This window comes from Pinus tabuliformis, chromosome J (genome assembly GCF_031772625.1).
Source record: "Pinus tabuliformis cultivar Carrire ecotype Pingquan chromosome J, CPIR1, whole genome shotgun sequence".
NCBI classification, from domain to species: Eukaryota; Viridiplantae; Streptophyta; class Pinopsida; order Pinales; family Pinaceae; genus Pinus; species Pinus tabuliformis.
This window is the reverse complement of record NC_142295.1, coordinates 1,305,355,461-1,305,376,719: the sequence shown is the minus strand read 5'-3', so window position 1 is coordinate 1,305,376,719 and position 21,259 is coordinate 1,305,355,461. Positions and strand designations below refer to the sequence as shown.

Below are 21,259 nucleotides of genomic sequence, written 5' to 3'. Positions count from 1 at the left end.
GATGTAGAGGCATCCACGTCAGGGGACTCACAGATTTTGAGAAAATTGCACAAGAGAGAGATTTTGATTTCTCTATGTTGGCTTCCAAGCTGGAAGAAGTAGCGTGTATGGTATATAAACAATGGAGCTTCGTGGCATATGATGGGAATCAGGGAGTGTTTCTCAGAATATCGAGAAGAGAAAATGAACTTTCAGATCACCATGGGGAACAAGGCAAAGTGTACTACAGTAGGGAACGATACCATAGGTTTTCAAACAGAATCGAGAGAACAGTTCCGTGCTACAAATGTGTTGCATGTACTAGGATTGGGGATGAACTTACTTTCCATGTCGCAACTACAAGGCAGGGACTATGACGTCTACTTCATCAAGGAGAAGGTATACGTCAAACACCCGAGATAGAAAAAGAAAGTGCAGATCGGGATGAAAACTTAAAAGTAATCGGTTGTATAGATTGCAACTAGAATCACCAATGGCACTAATAGGCAGTCACAGAGACAAGGACTTGAACAAACTATGGCACAGAAGAATGGGTCACTTGCACCATGGAGCTCTGAGAATTCTCAGGAGCACTGTAACAAGAGTTCCGGATCTGAGTACAGAACGAGATGATGTATGCAGGGGATGTGCTCTAGGAAAGTATGCCAAGGCAGCATTTCCTAGGAGCAAACACAGGGCCAAGAGTGTACTAGGATTGATACACTCTGATATCTGCGGACCTATGTCCGTCAAAGCTCTTAGTGGTGTCGAGTATTTCCTTACCTTCATTGATGACCACTCAAGGAAAACTTGGATTTATTTTCTGAAAACCAAGGATGAGGTTTTCTGTCGATTCAAGGAGTTCAAGGCTCTGGTGGAGAATCTGACTGGGAAGAAAATAAAAGTTTTGCGCTCAGATAATGGTGGAGAATATGTCGATAAGGACTTCACTGATTTTTGCGCTAAGGAGGGCATCAGAAGAGAGTGGACAGCTCCATATAATCCGGAGCAAAATGGGTAGCAGAAAGAAAAAACAGGACTATTGTAGAAGCAGCTAGGGCCATGATGTATGATCAAGATATGCCAAATTTCTTGTGGGCGGAAGCATGCAACACAGCAGTCTATGTTCAGAACAGGACTCCTCATCGGGCAATGGGCAAGATTACTCCAGAGAAAGTCTTCACAAGGAAGACACCTGAAGTCAATCATTTCAGGATATTTGAGAGTTTAGCATATTATTGCATACTTGAAGAAAAGAGGAAGACGCTGGATTAGATTGCGGAAAAGGGATATCTGGTAGGATATAGCGAGAACACTAACACATACAGAATCTATCTTCCAAAGAGCAGAAAGGTAGTAGTACGACAAGATGTAAAGTTCACGGAGGACAAGGCTTTTAGGAGATCTCGCGAGATGCCTTCCGAGGAGCAGTTGAAAGAGGAGTCGTTAGTTAAGCCTCTTCAACCAACAGAAGTAAAGAATTCTTCCTCAGGCCAGGAAAATTCTCAGGATGAGCAGGACGAGCGAACAGAAGCACCTACTAGCAGAGGAAGAACTAGCAGGGAACTTCGTCAGATTCTGTGAGATGCAAAGGACTTCATCGGTGCGCCAAGAAACAATAAGAGGGAGCAAAAACAGCTAGATAGATATCAGGCGTTAGTAGCTCAAGATGGAGAGCCTGCCAGTTTCAAGGAGGCAGCTCAACATCAGGTTTGGTTAGATGCGATGGTAGAGGAATACAACTCCATAATGGTAAATGATATCTGGGAGGTGGTGCCAAGGCCTCAAGACAGATCAGTGGTAGGTTCAAGATGGATCTACAAGATCAAATACGTTGCAGACAGTAGTGTTAAGAAATACAAGGCAGGTTTGTGGCTAAGGGGTATGCTCAAAAAGAAGGGATTGACTATGAGAAGACCTTCACCCCGATAGCTAGGTATACATCTATTAGGACCGTTATATCTCTTGCAACCCAGATGGGATGGAAGATCCATCAGATGGATGTCAAAACGGCATTTCTAAACGGGATAATAGAAGAGGAGGTATACATTGAACAACCAGAGGGCTTTGAAACTCATGAGAAGAAGTCTCATGTATGCAGATTGAAGAAAGCCTTATATGGGCTGAAACAGGCACCGAGAGCATGGTATGGTCAAATAGATGGCTACTTGCAGAAGATGGGGTTTGTCAGGAGTGACACGGATCTGAATCTCTACTATCTGGTTGTAGAGAACGAGCCGCTAATCTTAGTCTTGTATGTGGATGATCTCTTTCTGACAGGATCATCCAGACTCATTGGGGACTGTAAGAAGAATCTAGCAACAGAATTCAATATGAAGGATTTGGGATGAATGCACTACTTCCTAGGGTTGGAAGTTTGGCAACAGAAGGGAGCAATCTTCCTTCGGCAAGGGAGGTATGCTACAGAAATCCTGAAAAGATTCGGGATGGAGGACTGTAGACCTATGGCCACGCCAATGATCACCAACTGGAAGAAGATTGATGCATCAGAAGACAAGGATGTTGATCCCACCCTATACAGGCAACTCATAGGGTCCCTGATGTATTTGGTCAATACCAAGCCAGAGATTTGCTACGCTATCAACACCCTCAGTCAGTTGATGGTGGAACCAAAGAGGGTGAACTGGCCAGCAGCCAAACATGTTCTCAGGTATTTACAGGGAACAGTCAATTATGGACTCTTGTACACTAGGAGTAAGGATATCAAATTGAGTGAATTTACTGATGCAGATTGGGCAGGAAGTTTAGTGGATCAGAAAAGTACCTCTGGGTATTGTTTCAACATTGGATCAAGAATGAACTCCTGCAGTAGGAAACAAAAGTCCGTGGCTCTGAGCTCATCTGAGGCGGAATATATGGTGACAAGCACAGCTTCGTGTGAGGCCATATGGTTTAGAAAACTGCTTGTGTTGCATCAAGCTCTCTGAGAATCCAGTGTTTCATGATAGGTCGAAGCATATTGATATTCGGTGTCACTTTGTCAAGGACTGTGTCCAACAAGGAGCTGTACAGTTGAGCTACACTCCTACAGGAGAACAGTTGGCGGATATCCTCACCAAGGCCCTTGGAAGGACAAAGTTTGACTACTTTAGGGAAAAGATGGAGATGGTAAAGAACCTGTTTCAGTAGCAGAAATGTGAGTGATAACAGCAAGGATGCAGAGGGAGTTGCAGTGCAGATGCAGTGTTGAGAGAAAGGACCAACAGCTGCACGGATGCAGAGGGAGTTGTCATACAGATGCAACAGTGGTAGTAGCAGAGCCATGGGCAGCAGTACGGGATGCAGTAGTGCAGAGGATGTTGGGCAAGGAGGCTTAGCATCAACACAAGGACCGATGTCGGATAATCAAGGTGATACTCAATGAGGAGTATTACTAGAGCACAGTCCTCGCTAAGAGGGAGTGTTGATTTTGGGTAGCATCAGATGTGCTCTAGCCACGAAAATTGGTGGAGAGGTTAAGGCACATCAGATCTCCAATACCCAGAAAGGGTTTGGGCAGATTCTAAACAATTTGGGAGAAATTAAAATAATTAATATTTTTAATGGAGTCCCTAAGTCTAAACTTAGGGAAAATAAAATATTAATGTGAATTAATATAAAACTATGTTAGAATGGTCCAAAAGTCATGGATCAAGCTAGATCTAATCTTAGTCGTTGATTAGGGACTTAATCTCAGCGATTGATTTGTCAACGAGAAAAGTATAAGAGGAGGCTTGAGGGTCACTTGAAGAACACACAGAGGGGGACCAGTCAATTCAATTTCTGGAGCAAGGTTAGCTGAGAAATTGAACCAGTGGTTTGGTGAGCAGTCAGGAGGCACCAAGTACGGAGCAAAGAGGTGGGATCAACCACTGGAGATCATCGTTGAAGCAGGAGAGGCCGACGCAGAGGCAGCAGAAGACTGCGCAGTCACTAGTTCGGCCTACGTGGGTAACGCAGAGAGGCCCAGGGCTGACGCAGTCAAGCAAGGGTTGACGCAGAGGCTTTGAGAGCCACGCAAAGGTCAGCCAAGCTGACGCTGGGATTGGGAGAAGTGCTAGAGAATTATTTCTCTCTGTGGGTAAGCCAGTTTGGCACCCCGTTGTACTGAAGAATTGTTGAATAATAAAATCCTCCCTTGTTGCACCGGTTTTCCCACATTGGATTTTTCCAAGGACTATTGTCCAAAATATATGTGTCAATGCGTTAATGCTTGTGCATATGTTTGTTTCTATATTACAGTGTGATATCTGCAGCAGTATTCATTTTAATTTTTAATGTTTATTGAAGTAATTTCATAAATAACTTATTGTGGAATAAGTAGGAAAAATAAATCAGTTGTTGCAGTGATAGAATTTTCACAAAAACCCAATGCGGGAAATCCGGTGCAGATTAAGCAGTTGTTTCTTAATACAACTCTAGATGCCCTTCTGGCAATCCAGTTACAAAGAAAATAAACTAGCAGAAAAACTTAGTGAGATTACCTCACTCTACCCGACAATTCTGGTTGTTCCAGCGGCTAAACCAGTTGTCCCCCGCTATTTCTGCATTGGCCCTGCGTAGGCCCTGCGTCAACCTCAGCATGCTCTGCATCAGCCCAACTGGGAAACGTTTGCCCTCTGGCGCAGTTTCCAGCCCTCCCGCTCAGATATCTCAGCTCCCCGGCAAATTTCAGATTTCTACATTGGAAGAATGCACTGCTTCTGCATGAGCCCTTCTGGCTCTGCGTCAGCTCTACGTGGGCCCTTGGCCCAACGTCAACCCCTCCTAGATCTACGTTGCCTCTTCCTTGTGTCTATCTGCCTCTTTGTTGCTGGTCCTGGGTCCTGGAGAAGATACTCCAACCCAACTATCCCTGCCCCTCATTGCAAAAGCTCGCTATCGAAAATCTTCCAGCAGCTCCTTTGCTCTGCTTCAGAAAATCGAACTTTTGAACTCTCTATCTTTGTGTTCCAAATGACCCTCAAGCCCTCCTTAAATAATCTCCTCGTTGACATTCAATGGCCTATATTATATGCTAATCAACAGCTAAGATCATTTTGACTTGATCCTCGTCTTCTTCTAGAAGTTACACCCACAGTTAGATTAATACCCATTAATTATTTTATTTTCCTAAGTTTAGAGTCTAGACTTAGGGTCCCATTAAAATAATTAATTATTTTAATAAAATTGTTTCTGGGTGGAATTTCCTCAAACGATCTTTGGGTTCTTTGGAATACACGTGCCTAAGCCTCCCTGCAAAATTTGAGACTTAGAGCACATCTGATGCTACCAGAAATCAACACTGCACACTTGGATGAATGTCCTTCTTCACTGAATAACTAAGATCCCACTATCTCATTGTGTCTTGTGCTCACTAATTTGTCTTCTAACTTCACCTAGCCTTCCTTTTATAAGTTTGAGTTATGACTAAATCCACAACCCTAATCTCCGAAGTGATTAAGGGTTGAGATCAAATCTCCACTTCACATGAGATTAACAACTGAGATTTATCTGTCCTAGGGGGCAACTCAATTGGTGATCGATGTAATGTGAGTCCTGACAACGCTGAGAGATACAAGGTTCAAAGCCCCCCAGTTGTGACCCGATTTACAAAGAGGAGGACAGGTCATAGACCCCGAGAGGTTTACTAGTAGCTACGTCTCAGGCGAGCTGTTGGATTCCTCTGCGATACAAGTAAGAGAAACAAAACAACAATTTGATAAATTAAATTAAACAAACAAAAAAAAATTGAGATTTATCTAATTCACCGAGGCAAATAAGCTTTGTCTTAGATTATCTCATTTTTCTCATAAAAATGAATTACTTTAATAATTGAATTAATTGCTAAGATTAAGAGTCAATTAGATGACTTCCAAATGTCTATACACAGACTTGTGCAGAATTACCTTTCTAAGCTACAACATCAACAGCTATAGGTTTGTAATATCCTGTTTCAGGGAATTTTCCCAAAACCCCAGTAAACTCCAACCAAATACGCACAAATAATGTAATAACCGGGAAACTCAAAATGATAAAAATAACAGTGGTGCAACATATAATAATGTAAACATGAATATAAGCAGATACTCGAGAAATACAGAGAGAAATGCTAAGCCATTTTATTATACTGAGTAATGGAATGAGTACAGGAGGTGATCAAAAGGATGGCACCTCAACTTGCACCAAGCAAGTGAATAAATACACTCAGAATAGCAAAGGAATGGCCTCTCTCTGAACTGCGTGGATGCTGCTGGAGAACTGTCATGTTGCTGCTACTACTGGAAATTAAATGAGGATTTGGGGTTGTTCCCCTCCTCCGAAAATGCTGAAACTTTGGAATCCGCCTCTACTCAAAAAACCCAGAAAGATTTTCTGAAATGGCCGACCCCTGAAAATCGCCCCCTTGGGGAACCACGCAATCCCTCAAGGCTCTGCACTGCCACTGAGTAGAATCCTCCAAAATACTGCCTGAAACTCTGCCAAACTCCTCCAATATGCAAGAGTTAATCTCTTACTCAATCTCCCAGCTCAACTCCTCCACAAACCCCCAATCCGGGACTGCCCCCAGAAAAACTGCGTCTCTCTCTCTCAAGACTGTGTTGAAATTTGGTACCGGAGGACAGGTGGTTCCCTTAGGCTTTGATCTTTGGCCTAGGGAAAAGTGTCCAAAAGAATTTAATTTTTCTCCTAAAGTGACTTTATAATTTTATAAAGTTAAATCTAATTTAAAAGTGACTTTAAGTGATAAAGTTATTAAGTCTAATTTTAAAGTGACTTTTATAAAGTCAATGAAAAATTAGAAAGGAAAAGTGACTTTGGAAATAAATGACTAAGTGGGTCTTTATTAAAGTGGGTGAATTAAAAAATAGAAAGTGAGATTTAAATGAGCATTTAATCTCAACCATTGATCTAAATCTATTTCAGCCATTGGATTTAGAGATCACCCAAAAGTCACTTGGATCACCCAAAAGTCACTTGGAGTTATATTAAAGGAGGAAAAGGAGGAAAAGGTCATTCATTCTTTCATGAGCAGATTGGGAGAAGGAGAGCAAGAGAGCAAGAGAGATTTCTGAGCAGGAAGGAGAAGGAGACAGCAGCTTGGCACACATTCCAAGGCAGCAGTTGAGCAGATTTGTACAGCTAATTCAGCACATAGTGAAAGGCAGATTTTTGCACAAAAATCGAAGAGCAGTTTGCTGATTTTTCTGCACACAAAACGGAGGTCGTACAGCATTTATTGCTGTCCTGTTTGCTGTAATTTCCAGATTGCTGTGAGGCACGGGAAAGGAGATAAGTTGTAAATTTGCTTGCTGATTTTTGCTGAATAATTCTCACTGTAAAAAGACAAATTCAGAAATAAAGAAGAGCTCTCAAACTGGTTTTCCCCAAGAGTTGTAGGGGGTTTTTCCAGGGTCAAGTTGACCAAAAATATCAGTGTTTTAATGTGTTTTAATGGCTGTTTTTAATTGCTGATTTTTAATTCTGCAATTTCCAGCATTCTGAAAAATTTCCAGAATTTGTGTTTTCAGCAATATTTATTTTTTCAGTCTGTTAAATGTATGGTTATGGGAATGGGCATTTAACTACATGGGAGAAATAAGGAGAAACTGAAAACCGGGGTGGGAAAACAGAAATTTTTACAGACTGCGCAGTCCTCCAATGCTCAGCACCACCTCAATGCCAAAGAACCAAACTACTGCAAAAAGACTGTTGGAACTACCTTGCCCGAGTAGGCACTCGAAGTCCCCCGAGGCTAAGGGTGAGATCTCCGAACGAAGACACTCAGTGCACTAAACAGTGCAGCAGACAGGCTAAACAGCTAGCGTGCTCCAAGTCGAAATGGCTAGCTCAAATGCTCATAACTGAATGCCAAAATGAGGAGGCTCCTCTCTCCTTTATAGCATTGGCCTCTCATAATCCCAAGGCTCACTTCCTCCAACGTAATCCCATCTTGCCACGTGTTCCTTTTCCATCTGCGTAGTCCCTCCATGTGTCTGCGTGGGTCCCATCTCTGCGTGGTCCTTTGGCCCCCTTGGCTCCCCTTTAAGTCACAACATTGTGCTACTAGGAAGTGACTTTTATTCTAAAAGTGAGTTATGTCCCATTTTCCTCACCATTTTATTTACAACTATCTATAGAAGGCAAAATTAAACAAAATCGAATATTCTAATTAGCCATAGCTAATTAGGAATATTACAGTCTCCCCCGGCAAAATGTTGCTTGTCCTCAAGCAACTGAATTGATGGATGTTACAAAATTTTCTCACTCTCCCAAGTGGCATCCTCATCCAGTAAATTCTTCCACCTCACCAAGAATTCCCGAATCGTCCTGCTCCGCAGCTGCCTCTCCCTGGTATCAATAATAGCCTCTGGCTGCAACACCAAAGGCCCCTCATCATCCGTTGGTGGTAGCTCATCTGTCACTGTCACATGTTGTCCCAACGCCTTCTTCAGGCATGATACATGGAAAATGTTATGAATCTTGCTGCCTTGGGGCAGCTCCAACTCATATGCAACCTGTCCAATCCTACGTATCACCCTGTATGGCCCATAAAAGCGGGGATTGAGCTTTTTAGCCCCCTTTTGCTTCAGTGACGACTGTCAATATGGCTGTAATCGTAGGTAGACCAAGTCTCCTACCTCAAACTGTCTCTCCACCCAACCCCTGTCAACATACAACGTTTGTTGATTCTGTGTTGTAGCCATATTATCCTTGAGAGCTCGGAGAATATCCTGACTCTCTTGGATCCAAATCTTGGCTCTTGGAGCCTTGCTAGCACTAAACATCATGTCAGCAAAAGATAAAGGATGATATCCATACAAAGCATAGAATGGTGACATACCGATGGACATGTGATGTGTAGTGTTGTAGCAGTACTCCCCCAAATGTAGCCACTTCAGCCATGCTCGTTGCTGCCCACTGACATAGTTATGCAAGTAGCCCTCCAGCCACTTGTTAACTATCTCTGTCTGCTCATCCGTCTGTGGGTGATAACTTGTACTCGGTGTCAACTCCATCCCCACCAACCGAAAAAGCTCCTGCCAAAATCCGCCCATGAAACGGTTGTCCCTGTCGCTGGTGATGGTCTTGGATAAACCATGTAACCTGAAGATCTCTCTGAAGAACAGCTCGGCCACCTGTGTTGTTGTGTAGTGTGCGGATATGGCGAAAAAGTGTGAGTACTTCGTCAGTTGATCAACGACGACAAAGATGCAATCCTTGTCCTATACCATGGGCAACCCTGTGACGAAGTCCATCGAAATACACTCCCATTTTCCCTCCAGAATGGGAAGAGGCTGTAATAATCCTGCGGGATGGTTCATCTCCCCTTTGTTTCTCTAGCAAACATCGCACTCCCGAACATGCTGGAGTACGTCCTCCTTGAGGCCCTTCCATGAGAACCTTTCTCTAATGGCCCTGTAGGTTTTGGTAAACCCCTGATGGCCGGCCAATGGTGCATCATGTGATGCCTGGAGTATCTTCTTCTTGATCTGAGACCCCTCAGTCAAGAAGATCCGGTCCCTGTAGTAGATGATCCCATCGACCACCCTGTACCTGTCATCCGCCACCTGTCCATCCAGAATCTCACATGCAAATCTGTCCTTGGAGTACTCTACTAAGAGTCGAGCCCTCCAATCTGCGTCCAAGCTCATAAGAGACAACGTGGCTGGTCTACGCGAAAGGGCACCTGCTACCACATTGTTCTTTCCCTTGACATACTCAATGTCAAAGTCATATGCTTGGATCTTATTGATCCACTTCTACTGCCTCTCCTGTAGCTGTTTCTGCTCCAAAAAGAACCTAAGGCTGTTGTGGTCAGTCCTCACCCTAAACCTGTTACCCACTAAATACTGCCGGAACTTGGCCAATGCATGCATGATGGCCAGCATCTCCTCGTCATATATAGAATACAACCTCTCGTGTGGAAGGAGCTTCCGGCTCTCAAAAGCTATAGGGTGACCTCCCTGCATCAATACCGCGCCGCTCCCAACGCATCACACTCCAAAACGAATGGCTGCGTAAAATCCGGCAATGCAAGCACTGGGCAACTGCTCATAACCTCCTTGAGCCTGTCAAAGGCTCGCTGCGCTGTATCCATCCAGTTGAATGCTCCCTTCCTCGTCAAATCTGTTAGGGGTGCAACAAGCTGTGAGAAACCCTTGACGAACTTCCGATAGTAGGTACAAATGCCAATGAACCCCCGAAGTTTTGTCACGTTCCTCGGCTCTGGCCAATCTCTGATGGCCCTAATCTTCTCCTCATAGACCCTCACTCCGTCCACCCCTATGATGTGTCCCAAGTATAACATCTCCGTCAACCCAAACTCACATTTGGAGAGTTTGGCATAGAACTGTTGCTCCTCCAAGATGCGCAATACTGTCTCAATGTGCTGGAGATGCTCCTCCCAGGTCTTGCTGTAGATGAGGATATCATCAAAGAATACCAACACAAACTTCCTTAAGTGATTGCGGAAGATGTGATTCATGCAAGACTGAAATGTAGCTGGGGCGTTGGTTAGCCCGAAGGGCATCACCAAAAACTCAAAGTGCCCGTAGTGACACCTAAAGGCGGTCTTGGGAATGTCCTGCTCCCTCACGCGAATCTGATGGTACCCATAACTCAAATCAATCTTTGAGAAGAACTGCGCTCCCCTCAACTCGTCCATCAACTCATCGATCCTGGGTATGGGGCACCTATTCTACAGGGTCTTCTTGTTTAGGGCCCTATAGTCAATGCGCATCCTCAATGTGTCGTCCTTCTTCTTCACCAACACCACGGAAGAAGCAAAAGGACTCGTGCTCGGCCGAATGTGCCCAAGAGCCAGCAACTCCTGAATGGCCCACTCAATCTCATCCCGATGGGCCTTGGGATGCCTATAGGGGGTGGTAATCACTGCCCGTATGCCCTGCTCAAGCTCAATGGTGTGCTCAAACCCCCAATCCAATGGCTGTCTTGGCGGAATCTCCCCAAATACTGTGGCATACCGGTCAAGGATGGACTGTATCTCTGGGTGCACTGTCTGCCCTGTAGTCCCTGCCTCTGATGCACGTAGCTCCACTGCCCACTCTATGTCTCCCTTCCAGAAGACTGCCTCCATCAGATGAGCAGAAACAGTTTGAGGCGGATATGTGTGTTGTCCTCGTATCTTCTCATGCCTCCCTATTTTCTCATCATCCCACTCCATCTCTAGGGCCTTCCAATCTGTAGTGACCTTCCCTAGAGTGATGAACCACTGGACACACAGTACTATGTTGGTGTCTGGAATATTGACCACGAGGAAGTGGTCAGTCAGTGTGTAGGTGCCCATCGTCACTCATAACTCTGGAACATAACGAGCACACACCATGGTCTGATCTCCTGGGAGCAAAACTAAAAATCCATCGAAGCTCTCTATTGGTATACCTCTCCGCTCAACCATCTATGCATCAATGAAGTTGTGGGTGGCCCCACTATCAACCAAAACTGATACTCGCTGGCCACGTACCGTCCCCCATTCACGCAGCATCAAATACTTGGGAACTCCTCGCAATGGTGCAAGGGCTCCTCCAGTAGGTGCAAAAGCTGCACCACCTGCTGCTGCTGGTGGAGGCGTCAAGGGACCCTGCATGTCATGACTATCTCCTACCTCCACATCATCCTCCTCATCCTCTTCCCCGCTGCTCTCGGAGAAGACCTCAATAAAATGTGCTTTGCCAGCAGCACATCTATGTCTTGGTGCCCACGGCCCCTGACAGGTGAAGCACAGCGCTTCTTCTTCAACTCCCTCCTGGCATCATCGTCAATCTGTACTCATCCTGGATTCCCCTTCGGAGGCGGACTCCTCACATCCTTCCCCTTAAGCTGAAAAGCCTGTCGCTGCGGGTAAGGTGTCCGGGTCCTGGGTAAGACATCCTGTAAGTCCCGGGTCCTGCTAATAGCAACCTGAAGTGTGGTTGGTCTAGCGGATCTGACTAGACCCCGAAGTGGCTCTGCTAACCCCTCAACATACATGTAGATCCTCCGTGTCGTGGATAGATCTGGCACCATCACTGAAACCCTCAAAAAGTTCGCAATGTAGGTCTCTGGGCTCCCTGTTTGTTTGAGCCTCGTCAGCTCAACAAAGTGTTGTTCCGGATCCCTTCGGTCAAACCTCTCCATCAATCTCCTGGTGAACTCGGCATATGTCGTCATTGTGGAATGCCCGAGTGTAACCATCCCATGGAACCACCAATCCTAGGCCTCACCATCCAAATGTAATGTCGCCACCTTGATGGCCTCTGCCTCCGACATCTGGTTAAGCTGGAAATAGATGTCCAGCTTCTCCACCCAAGACCTTGCCGAGCTGTTTGATGAACCATCAAACATAGGCAAGTGGAATCTACTAGCTGTGCGGTGGATGTCTCCATCGTGATAATGTCGGTGTCCTCTGTGATGGTCGCGGGGTCTACTATCCCGCTGGAGCTGAACAAAATCTCTGAATGAAAGAGCATCCCTAAACTCCTGCCCATAGGCCTGGTACTCTGCAAAATAATCGCCCATATGACCAGGCTCTGCCTCCTACTGGACTCCGTCCCCCGTGTCCGCTCCTAGGAAAGTGGCATGGTAGAGCGTGTAGGGGCATGTGAGGCCATCTGCGGAGTAATATCATGCTGAGTGGCACCCTACTCTGGAAAATGGGGAGATGTACCCGGTCCCTCACCAACGTGGAAAACCCGTGGGTTCTCACGCTGTCTAGCCTCCACTACTGTGAATATCTGCGCCATCACCTCAATTTGCCTCGACAGATCCTGCACTAATTTGAGGAGCATGTCCGCAAATCTCTTCCCATCCTCATCTGCCATCGAATCCTCCTGCTCTACATCCACCACAAGCTCCTTTTGTTCTGCGTCCACCACAGGCTCCTCCTATTCTGCGTCCACCACTGGAACGCAGTCTCCCTCTCCGTAGGTGTTCTCCAACCTACACCCAGTGTCTCTGTATCTCCTACCTCTGTAACAGATGTAGGGCTTTTCCCCCAGTGTCATAGATTGCTAGATCCACAAGCTAAGCAAGATCTATGCTCTGATACCACTGTAATATCCCGTTTCAGGGATTTTTCCCAAAACCCCAGTAAACTCCAACCAAATACGCACAAATAATGTAATAACTGGGAAACTCAAAATGATAAAAATAACAGTGGTGCAACATATAATAATGTAAACATGAATATAAGCAGATACTCAAGAAATGCAGAGAGAAATGCTAAGCCATTTTATTATACTGAGTAATGGAATGAGTACAGGAGGTGATCAGAAGAATGGCACCTCAACTTGCACCACGCAAGTTAATAAATACACTCAGAATAGCAAAGGAATGGCCTCTCTCTGAACTGCGTGGATGCTGCTGGAGAACTACCGTGCTACTGCTACTATTGGAAATCAAATGAGTATTTGGGGCTGTTTCCCTCCTCCGAAAATGCTGAAACTCTGGAATCCGCCTCTACTCAGAAAACCCAGAAAAACCCAGAAATCTTTTTTGAAATGGCCGACCCCTGAAAATCGCCCCCTTGGGGAACCACGCAATCCCTCAAGGCTCTGCGCTGCCACTGAGTAGAATCTTCCAAAATACTGCCTGAAACTCTGCCAAACTCCTCCAATATGCAAGAGCTGATCTCTTGCTCAATCTCCCAGCTCAACTCCTCCACAAACCCCCAATCCGGGACTGCCCCCAAAAGAACTGCGTCCCTCTCTCTCAAGACTGCGCAGTCCTCCAATGCTCATCACCACCTCAATGCCAAAGAACCAAACTACTGCAAAAAGACTGCTGGAACTACCTTGCCTGAGTAGGCACTCGAAGTCCCCCGGGGCTAAGGGTGAGATCTCCGAACGGAGACACTCAGTGCACTAAACAGTGCGGCAGACAGGCTAAAAGCCAGCGTGCTCCAAGTCGAAATGACTAGCTCAAATGCTCGTAACTGAATGCCAATATGAGGAGGCTCCTCTCTCCTTTATAGCATTGGCCTCTCATAATCCCAAGGCTCACTTCCTCCAACGTAATCCCCTCTTGCCACGTGTTCCTTTTCCATCTGCGCAGTCCCTCCATGTGTCTGCGTGGGTCCCATCTCTGCGTGGTCCTTTGGCCCCCTTGGCTCCCCTGTAAGTCACAACGTTGTGCTACTAGGAAGTGACTTTTATTCTAAAAGTGAGTTATGTCCCCTTTTCCTCACCTTTTTATTTACAACTAACTATAGAAGGCAAAATTGAGCAAAATCGAATATTCTAATTAGCCATAGCTAATTAGGAATATTACAAGGTCACATAAAGAGGCCCCTCAAATTCACACAATTAGCTAGGACCTAAGACAATGTTGTATTAAAAAATAGAAACCATGGGACAAACTAATAATAGATGTATGAAATGGAGGTAACATTGCAACAATCCATTGCTACGAAACATTTGGCCCTATCAGAAGGTGTCGAGGTTAGGGATGTGCAAGTCATCAAATCAAAAGGGAGACTAACAACCAAAATCAAGCATTTCAAATGGGTCTGGAAAGGGGGATTGAAAAATTCCCACAACATCAAAAAATGCCATGTGCCCCTAGGATGTTGGAGGTAGCAACGCTCAAACTCACCAAGGGAACTTTCAATTAAGAGGAGAAACTCGACGAATCTCATTTCCAAGGACACTCCATGGAAGATACATGAAGTTGATTTATTGGGTGGTGGGATTTTTTAAAGTACCCGGCCTTCTATTTCCTTCAGGGTTCTCCTTGCCCCACTTTGAAGGTATGCTAGTTGTATTTTATTGGAGACTTCCTCAACTTTGATCATTCTTCCCCCAATTTTGTACTCCTTGTATAGTTAATAAAAATGAGTCTACAACATATGCATACATCATGCAATCTCCTTTCTACTTGCATGTTTGCTCTCCCACTTGGGTTTCTGTTCTTGCATGTGAGCATTGGTATTGTTGTCATGTGCTCAATATAAAAAATAACATTTACTGCACTGCAAAGTGGAGTAAATGTTAAGAAGAAATTCAATAAATGCAACATCATTGACAAGCATTCAATATCCTTTGAAGATTTAAGACAATTAAAATAGTATGCCAAGCTCTTTCTTATGCACTTGATTGAATATTCTAACCCAAGCATATACATAAACTAACCATGTTCAGTTAGAAACTATAAAGGTTAAATAATATATTTAAAAACTATAACTGGCTACTAGCTAGGCATTCCACGGGTTTTGCATCAGGAAGACTCGGTGTTCTACCTTATGCCGTCTGAGATTAATGCACACCTTGTATAATCAAGGACAAGTTTTAGTATTTTGTCGTATCTTCAGAGTGTACATTTTTTAATAAAATTTAAAACTACACAAAGGTTGGACATATGGCCCTATTTAGCTCCTTGCCAACTAATAGAGACTAGCAAACATGGGCAAGGAGAATGTGAGCGTCTATTATACCGTTAAATTTGGATGCACATAGAATAAGATAAGGTTAACATCATAACGAATAATGCAGTCATCCAAGAAATGAAAGGTCAAACAGTGCTAGCCTGCAGCTGCTGATGCTTCAACAAAAACCTCTTCTGACTGAATTGCTATCTTGGAAATTAAATTATCATAATAAGAAGGAAAACATGATGAAGTTTTATGACTGGCTTATCTAGAGATACTATTAATTTCTCAGTGGCTTTGTGAAGGAATAAAAATAAAATAGAAAAAGAAGGGAAGTAGACTTAATTATATTAGTTCCACAGCCAGAAACCTATGTTCACACAATACTATAAATCTTAACCAGTAGAACTGCATAGATCTGCAAATAAAAGTGCCTCATTGAGAAATACCCTACCTTTCCATGAGAGTTTTCACCCATGAGCACAGACGGACTGAAATTATTTGTTGCTTCTTCAAGCTCCTCCAAAGCAAATGGGCGGTACTGTGGGAGACCCAGTGCACCTAGTCTCATTGTTTGAGATATATACCCTTACATAGAAAATGAAAAAAGCTCAGGAAAATTATATTGCAAGATACTGATGCAAATATTATCCTTTCTTTCAACACTTCCAAATATAGAATTAAACTTTAGCCTTGTGCCATATGCTAACATGCTAAAAGCGAGAGGGTTACTCATTCTAAAATATTAGGACTCGATTGTAAGTCATATCCAATATACCTATTCTCTCTTTGTTTGGATGCAAGGATGCACAGAGGCAAGAGAAAATAAGCATTTAAAGAAAGAAATCACAGTCCTAGAATACATGGGTAATTTCATAAAAATTATTAAATATATGAGAGAATCTATGGTGCATTCAACTTTGTAATAGCGATTCTGATTTCAGGCACAATGTACCACACAACCACAGTGTCTTCTACAGATACAGAGACTTAAATTAATTATAGGAGACATATTGCACTTCATTCCTTTTTAAATCCGTTTAGGGAGAATGCCAAGGATGAGAAATCTAAAGAAGAAACATCTTACTTGCATTCGCTAGAAGATCAGAAGAGAACCCCGTTGAGGCATTTTCTGCTATTAGTTTTCTCGGCGGCTTCATCGCTCTTTTTCTCTCTGATATTTTGAGCAGCACTAGCAGCACAAGTCCCAATGCAGCGAATACTCCCACAATTCCACCCACCACGCCCAGCACAATAGCTACCTTGATAGTTCTGGATGCTTTCTCTGACCTTCGAGGATTAACTCCAATTGCAGCTGCAGCATTTTTGCAATATGAATATGGGTGCTGGTGCTGCATCTCGGTAACCAAGCAATTCTCGCCAAATCTAATGGTTTTCTTTTGGCTTACTAGGGAGACGAGACATGGGGGCAACTTCCCCGACAAAAAGTTCGAGGAGAGATCAACAAACTCGAGCCTACTGCCACAAGTGAGATTTTGGGGAAGAGATCCACTGAATGAATTCGCAGCTAAGTTCAAGTAGGAAATACCGGGCAGCGAAAACAACGAAGGCGGAGGTGACCCGATAAGGTCATTCCAAGACAGGTCAAGCCTTTGTAATTGGTTAAATGAACTAAGATCCGGAACATGAAACCTGAAATTGTTTTTGCTCAATACAAGCTTGACAATTTGTTTGTTTCCCAGAATTGGGAACATGGGTCCAAGACTATTGCCCTGTAAATCAAGTTCTTGCAAGTTTGTCAAGCTGCTGAGGTCTGGCAAATCCCCAGACAACTGATTTCCTGAAAGTTGTAACACTCTGAGGTTTTGCAATGTACTCAGAGAGATCGGCAGAGGACCACTTAACAAGTTGTTCTTCAAGCTCAGAGAAGTTAGACCAGGGAGGGCGCTTATCCAGTCAGGCACTGTGCCATTCAACATATTATTGTCTAGTATTAAGGTCTGGAGATTCCTCTGAAGAGAAAGCTCCTGTGGAAAGTTTCCATAGAAAAAATTTGAAGTGATATTTAGTATCACAAGGGAGGATAAGCGCCCTATCTTTGCTGGTAGAGGACCCCAGATTCCCAGAGATGCCACAGAGAGAACTTTAAGACTTGAAAGCTTGTAGAGGGTGGTTAAAAATGAATCTATTGAAAAAGATGATGACAGAGTCTGGTTTGAAATAGAAAACGTACTATTTCCCTTTTGAGGAGAGCCCTTGTCACCCACAATTTTCAGTTGTGTTATTGCGCCCTCGTAGCATACAATGGTGACAGATGAAGTAGGAGTAAGATTGCAAAAATCTGTATTGTTGTTCCAGCCCTTTAATGCACTGGGGTACTCCAAGAGCTGCTGAAGTCTCAGCAGTGTCTGGACATTAGAAGACTGGAATTGTTGAGAACCAGGCAGGAGAACCAGAATGAGGATTGGAATCAGCACTGCCCACTTGGAGTAAGAGAATGAGGCTTTACCTCTTGCCATTGATTTCTGCGTCGTTTTCCTTGCACAACTCATATTGGGTAGAACTGTATTGAGTGCTTGCACAAACATAGTGCTAAACTCAAGCCGTGAGAGCATGAACCCAAGTATCCTCTCCCTGCATAATCTGCAATGCAAAACAGTACGCAACAGTGCAGAAACCAATTACCCAAATCCTTCTACAGTGCTGGTTGCTCTCTAGAGCTTTAACCTATCTCGGAGTGAATGGCGATCTCCCAAATTCAGCAATGCAGCGCACTGGACATTGAGAACACTAATCCTTTGACATGAATCCGTGGTCCTCGTATGAGCAAGATGCTGAGGAGGGAATCCATGCCACAGGAAAAGCATTTCTGGAAAACAGAGCCGCCGAAGCGAGTGGAATTAAATTAATTCTCTAATTAGAAATTTTGGGTTGTGGGTTTCCTTGTGCTTGGAGAAAAGAGGGTCCACTTGGACTATAACCTTTAGCACTGTCTTCCATTATCTCATGTGATATCCATGTCAGCGGTGACTGCCTGAGTAGGCAATGGCGGTGTATCACGTTCAACCCTTGTTGTTATTCTGCTTCTACGGACCTCCTGTCAGTGTACCTCCGATGGTAATGGGCATGGCTCGTTATCCTTAATTACATGGAGATATTTTCAACGATTATTTCTATTCAAAGTTACTGTCATTTTTGTCAATCTGTGATTTGATTGCCTACTGTGAACCATAATTGAAGTGTACTTCTACAGCACCATAGATTTTAGGTGCATTTATACGAATCATTGCTTTTGAAGTTTTTGTAACTTTTGAATTCGAGAGATTTCAATTTGAAAATATATTTTTATCGAATCATTTGCTCTTGAAGTTAAGTCGATTTTGAACTCCGAATAATTTCAATTTAAAAATAAAAATATAATTGTTGATATTTTCATGTCCCGGAGAACGGTCGGACATGACATAGATTTTAGGTGTATATAATCATGGAATCATTGCTTTTGAAGCTATCTAGCTTTTGGTATCAAAGAATTTCAATTTAGAAATAATTATATTAATGATATATCCACGATCCTTACAAATGGTCAAACATCTTCATCACACTTTCATTTTATTATCTTGCCAGCCAGAATGATTCCATTTTCATTGTCGCTTTTAGTTTGCACATTACACATTGGCAAATGATTTTTGGTTGTCTGTGAATTTCACATAGATGCATTTTAAGGGAACTTTTGATGTGTTAGTATCACTTTCATTGGCAAACTTTTCATGGTTTGTTGTTACTTTCATGAATGAACTTTTCATTTGGAAATATAGATTAGTGTTATTTTTTATATAGATGTGTGAACTTTTTGCTCACTATATGATTTAAGTTAAAATTAAAATTAAAAAATAAAAATAAAATAATGTTTAGTTTTCATGAAAGGTTTTGCAAATAATTTTATATTTTGAGATTACAAATGTAATATAAATATAAAAGATGGTTTGCTATTTTCATTAGAAAGTTGATTTAGTTTTGAAGGAAGTTATTTAGTATGTTACATTAAGAATCATATTAGACTTGTTGTGTGGTTATCTCTTTTATTTAGATATAGAAAAAGACATTTAAATCATATCAATTTTTAGATAAGCACTCAACATCATATTTGTTTTGCAATTTAAGGTTGGGTTCCAAAATATTATTGTTTTTATAAATTTCAAATGTTGAGAGATTGCAATTATCCTTATATTTTCTCATAATTCTTTGCCCAATTTCAATCTTATATTTTTCTCTCTTTTCTCTTTTTCTTTCTCAAATCATGCTAAAGTCATGTGTTTGAAGTGCTATTCTTTTTTAATATTGCTTTAGACATTCCCTCCCTTTCTACGTGATTTTATTCTTTATTTTTTCCAATTTTACTCACTCATAAATATTGGTATGAAATTAAATTACTTAAATCGTAACTTGTAGGTTATGCTATGATAACTCATTAATTGTAGCCTCAAGAGGGAAGAAGGTGCTTTAGTGTTTGGAGCTATTTGTAATTAGAGCTTTGCCCTCTTTATTATGATGTCATTGGTGCATCTTGGCATCCTTTCTTAACTCTTTCCTTCAGCATTATGCCCTCCCAATTTTTCTACTATGTGAATCATTTCTTTGATGGGAAGCACTCTTTTGCAACTTTCAGCATAACTATATCTAGGCAACTCTCCTATATTTTTATGGACACAATCATTAAAGGCTCGAAATCTCTCATTTATGTATGTTTCTCTTCCCTCATAGGAAATGAAGCTCATGTTACTCGAGTTAAGAAAAAGCCATTTAAAAATATTTTAACTACCTTTAGTGTTATTGACACATCATGCTCATCTAGGAACTTCACTATTGAAAAAGCATCTTCATCTCGATTTGTCTTTCCTTCGTCAAGAAGCTCTAGAACAAATTATTTTCTTAAAATCTCATGGGTTGGTCTATCTTTTCAATGGTTTTTTGTTTCATCTCTTGGATCCTACTCAAACATTTTCTTAGATCCCCTGCAACTTCCCACAAAATACCCAAAGAAACCTGTTATGATACCAATATGATTTGTAAATTGCCATGGATATTCCACTAGATAGTTCATCACAACAGATATATTAAATAATCTGAAATCCATGTTATGACAGGTTATTTCCTTTAGATTCCAAATATGTTATTATTGATTTTGTTGTTTATGCATGCAATAGACAAAATGTATAAAATTAAGAACAATGAAATACAAACACACACCAATCATAATGAACACCAATATATGCTCTAGGAAACCCTTTCAAGAGAAAACCCAAGTGGGAGGTGAGCTTGTTGTGCTCTCTTTTGTCTAGAATGAAAATCATGCAAATACAAAGGAGAAAGCGCTCATTATGGAGTTACTTAAGACCTATGGCCTGTTGGCTACTATAGAATTCTAACCTCCTCTATTATGTTCACTCTTAACCACTCTCAACTACTCTTCTCTATTGTGGAACAAAATGCACTCGAATAGAATGGTACCCCTTTTCATCCTAATGGCCTAGTTATAACTAGAGTTATAACTTTGGCCCTTCTGGAGTCTTCTTCATAGTCTCCACATGGCTAGCCCTTTTTCCATGAGTAATGGGGGCTAATGTGCCATCCTCTTGAATCATGGTGAACAATTAAGAAGGTCAATGTATGGGTGCATACATTTTGCATATAGGCTTCGTTTAATGCCTTTCTTGCACCATTGGAAAACTTTTTGAGAGTAGAATAGCACTTAGGGCCTAACACAAGCAGGACTTAGTTTTACAGAAGACGTTTAGTACTGCAATGTAGGGCAACATGACCTTTGGAAGATTGGGTTGAAAGGACAATTTCCACGCAAAGGTTAAACGGTACTTCAAGCATAAGGTGAAGGAAAAAAATTCTCACCTTATTCAGTAAAATATTTTGGGGACCAAAGCCTTCCAAAATGGGGAGGTATGACCCAGTGCTTTCAGG

The 21,259-nt window shown here is 42.5% G+C and overlaps 1 protein-coding gene across 2 annotated transcripts in view; it reads right to left on the bottom strand.

Annotated features, from left to right (window-relative positions):
* The window catches only part of LOC149232060 (Leucine-rich repeat protein kinase family protein), a 125,694-nt gene extending 107,287 nt beyond the window's left edge, over positions 1-18,407 (bottom strand). The window contains exons 1-3 of one of the 2 annotated variants that reach the window (XM_089379344.1): positions 17,520-18,401; positions 16,413-16,640; positions 15,780-15,913 (exon numbers count right to left, since the gene is read on the bottom strand). In XM_089379344.1, the coding sequence (XP_089235470.1) occupies positions 15,780-15,913; positions 16,413-16,640; positions 17,520-17,901 (744 nt within the window). In that variant the 5' untranslated portion in view covers positions 17,902-18,401. Of the gene's footprint in view, positions 1-15,779; positions 15,914-16,412 lie in introns of both variants that reach the window. The other variant, XM_089379343.1, reaches the window with a different exon arrangement.
* Between the last annotated feature and the right edge of the window lie 2,852 nt (positions 18,408-21,259).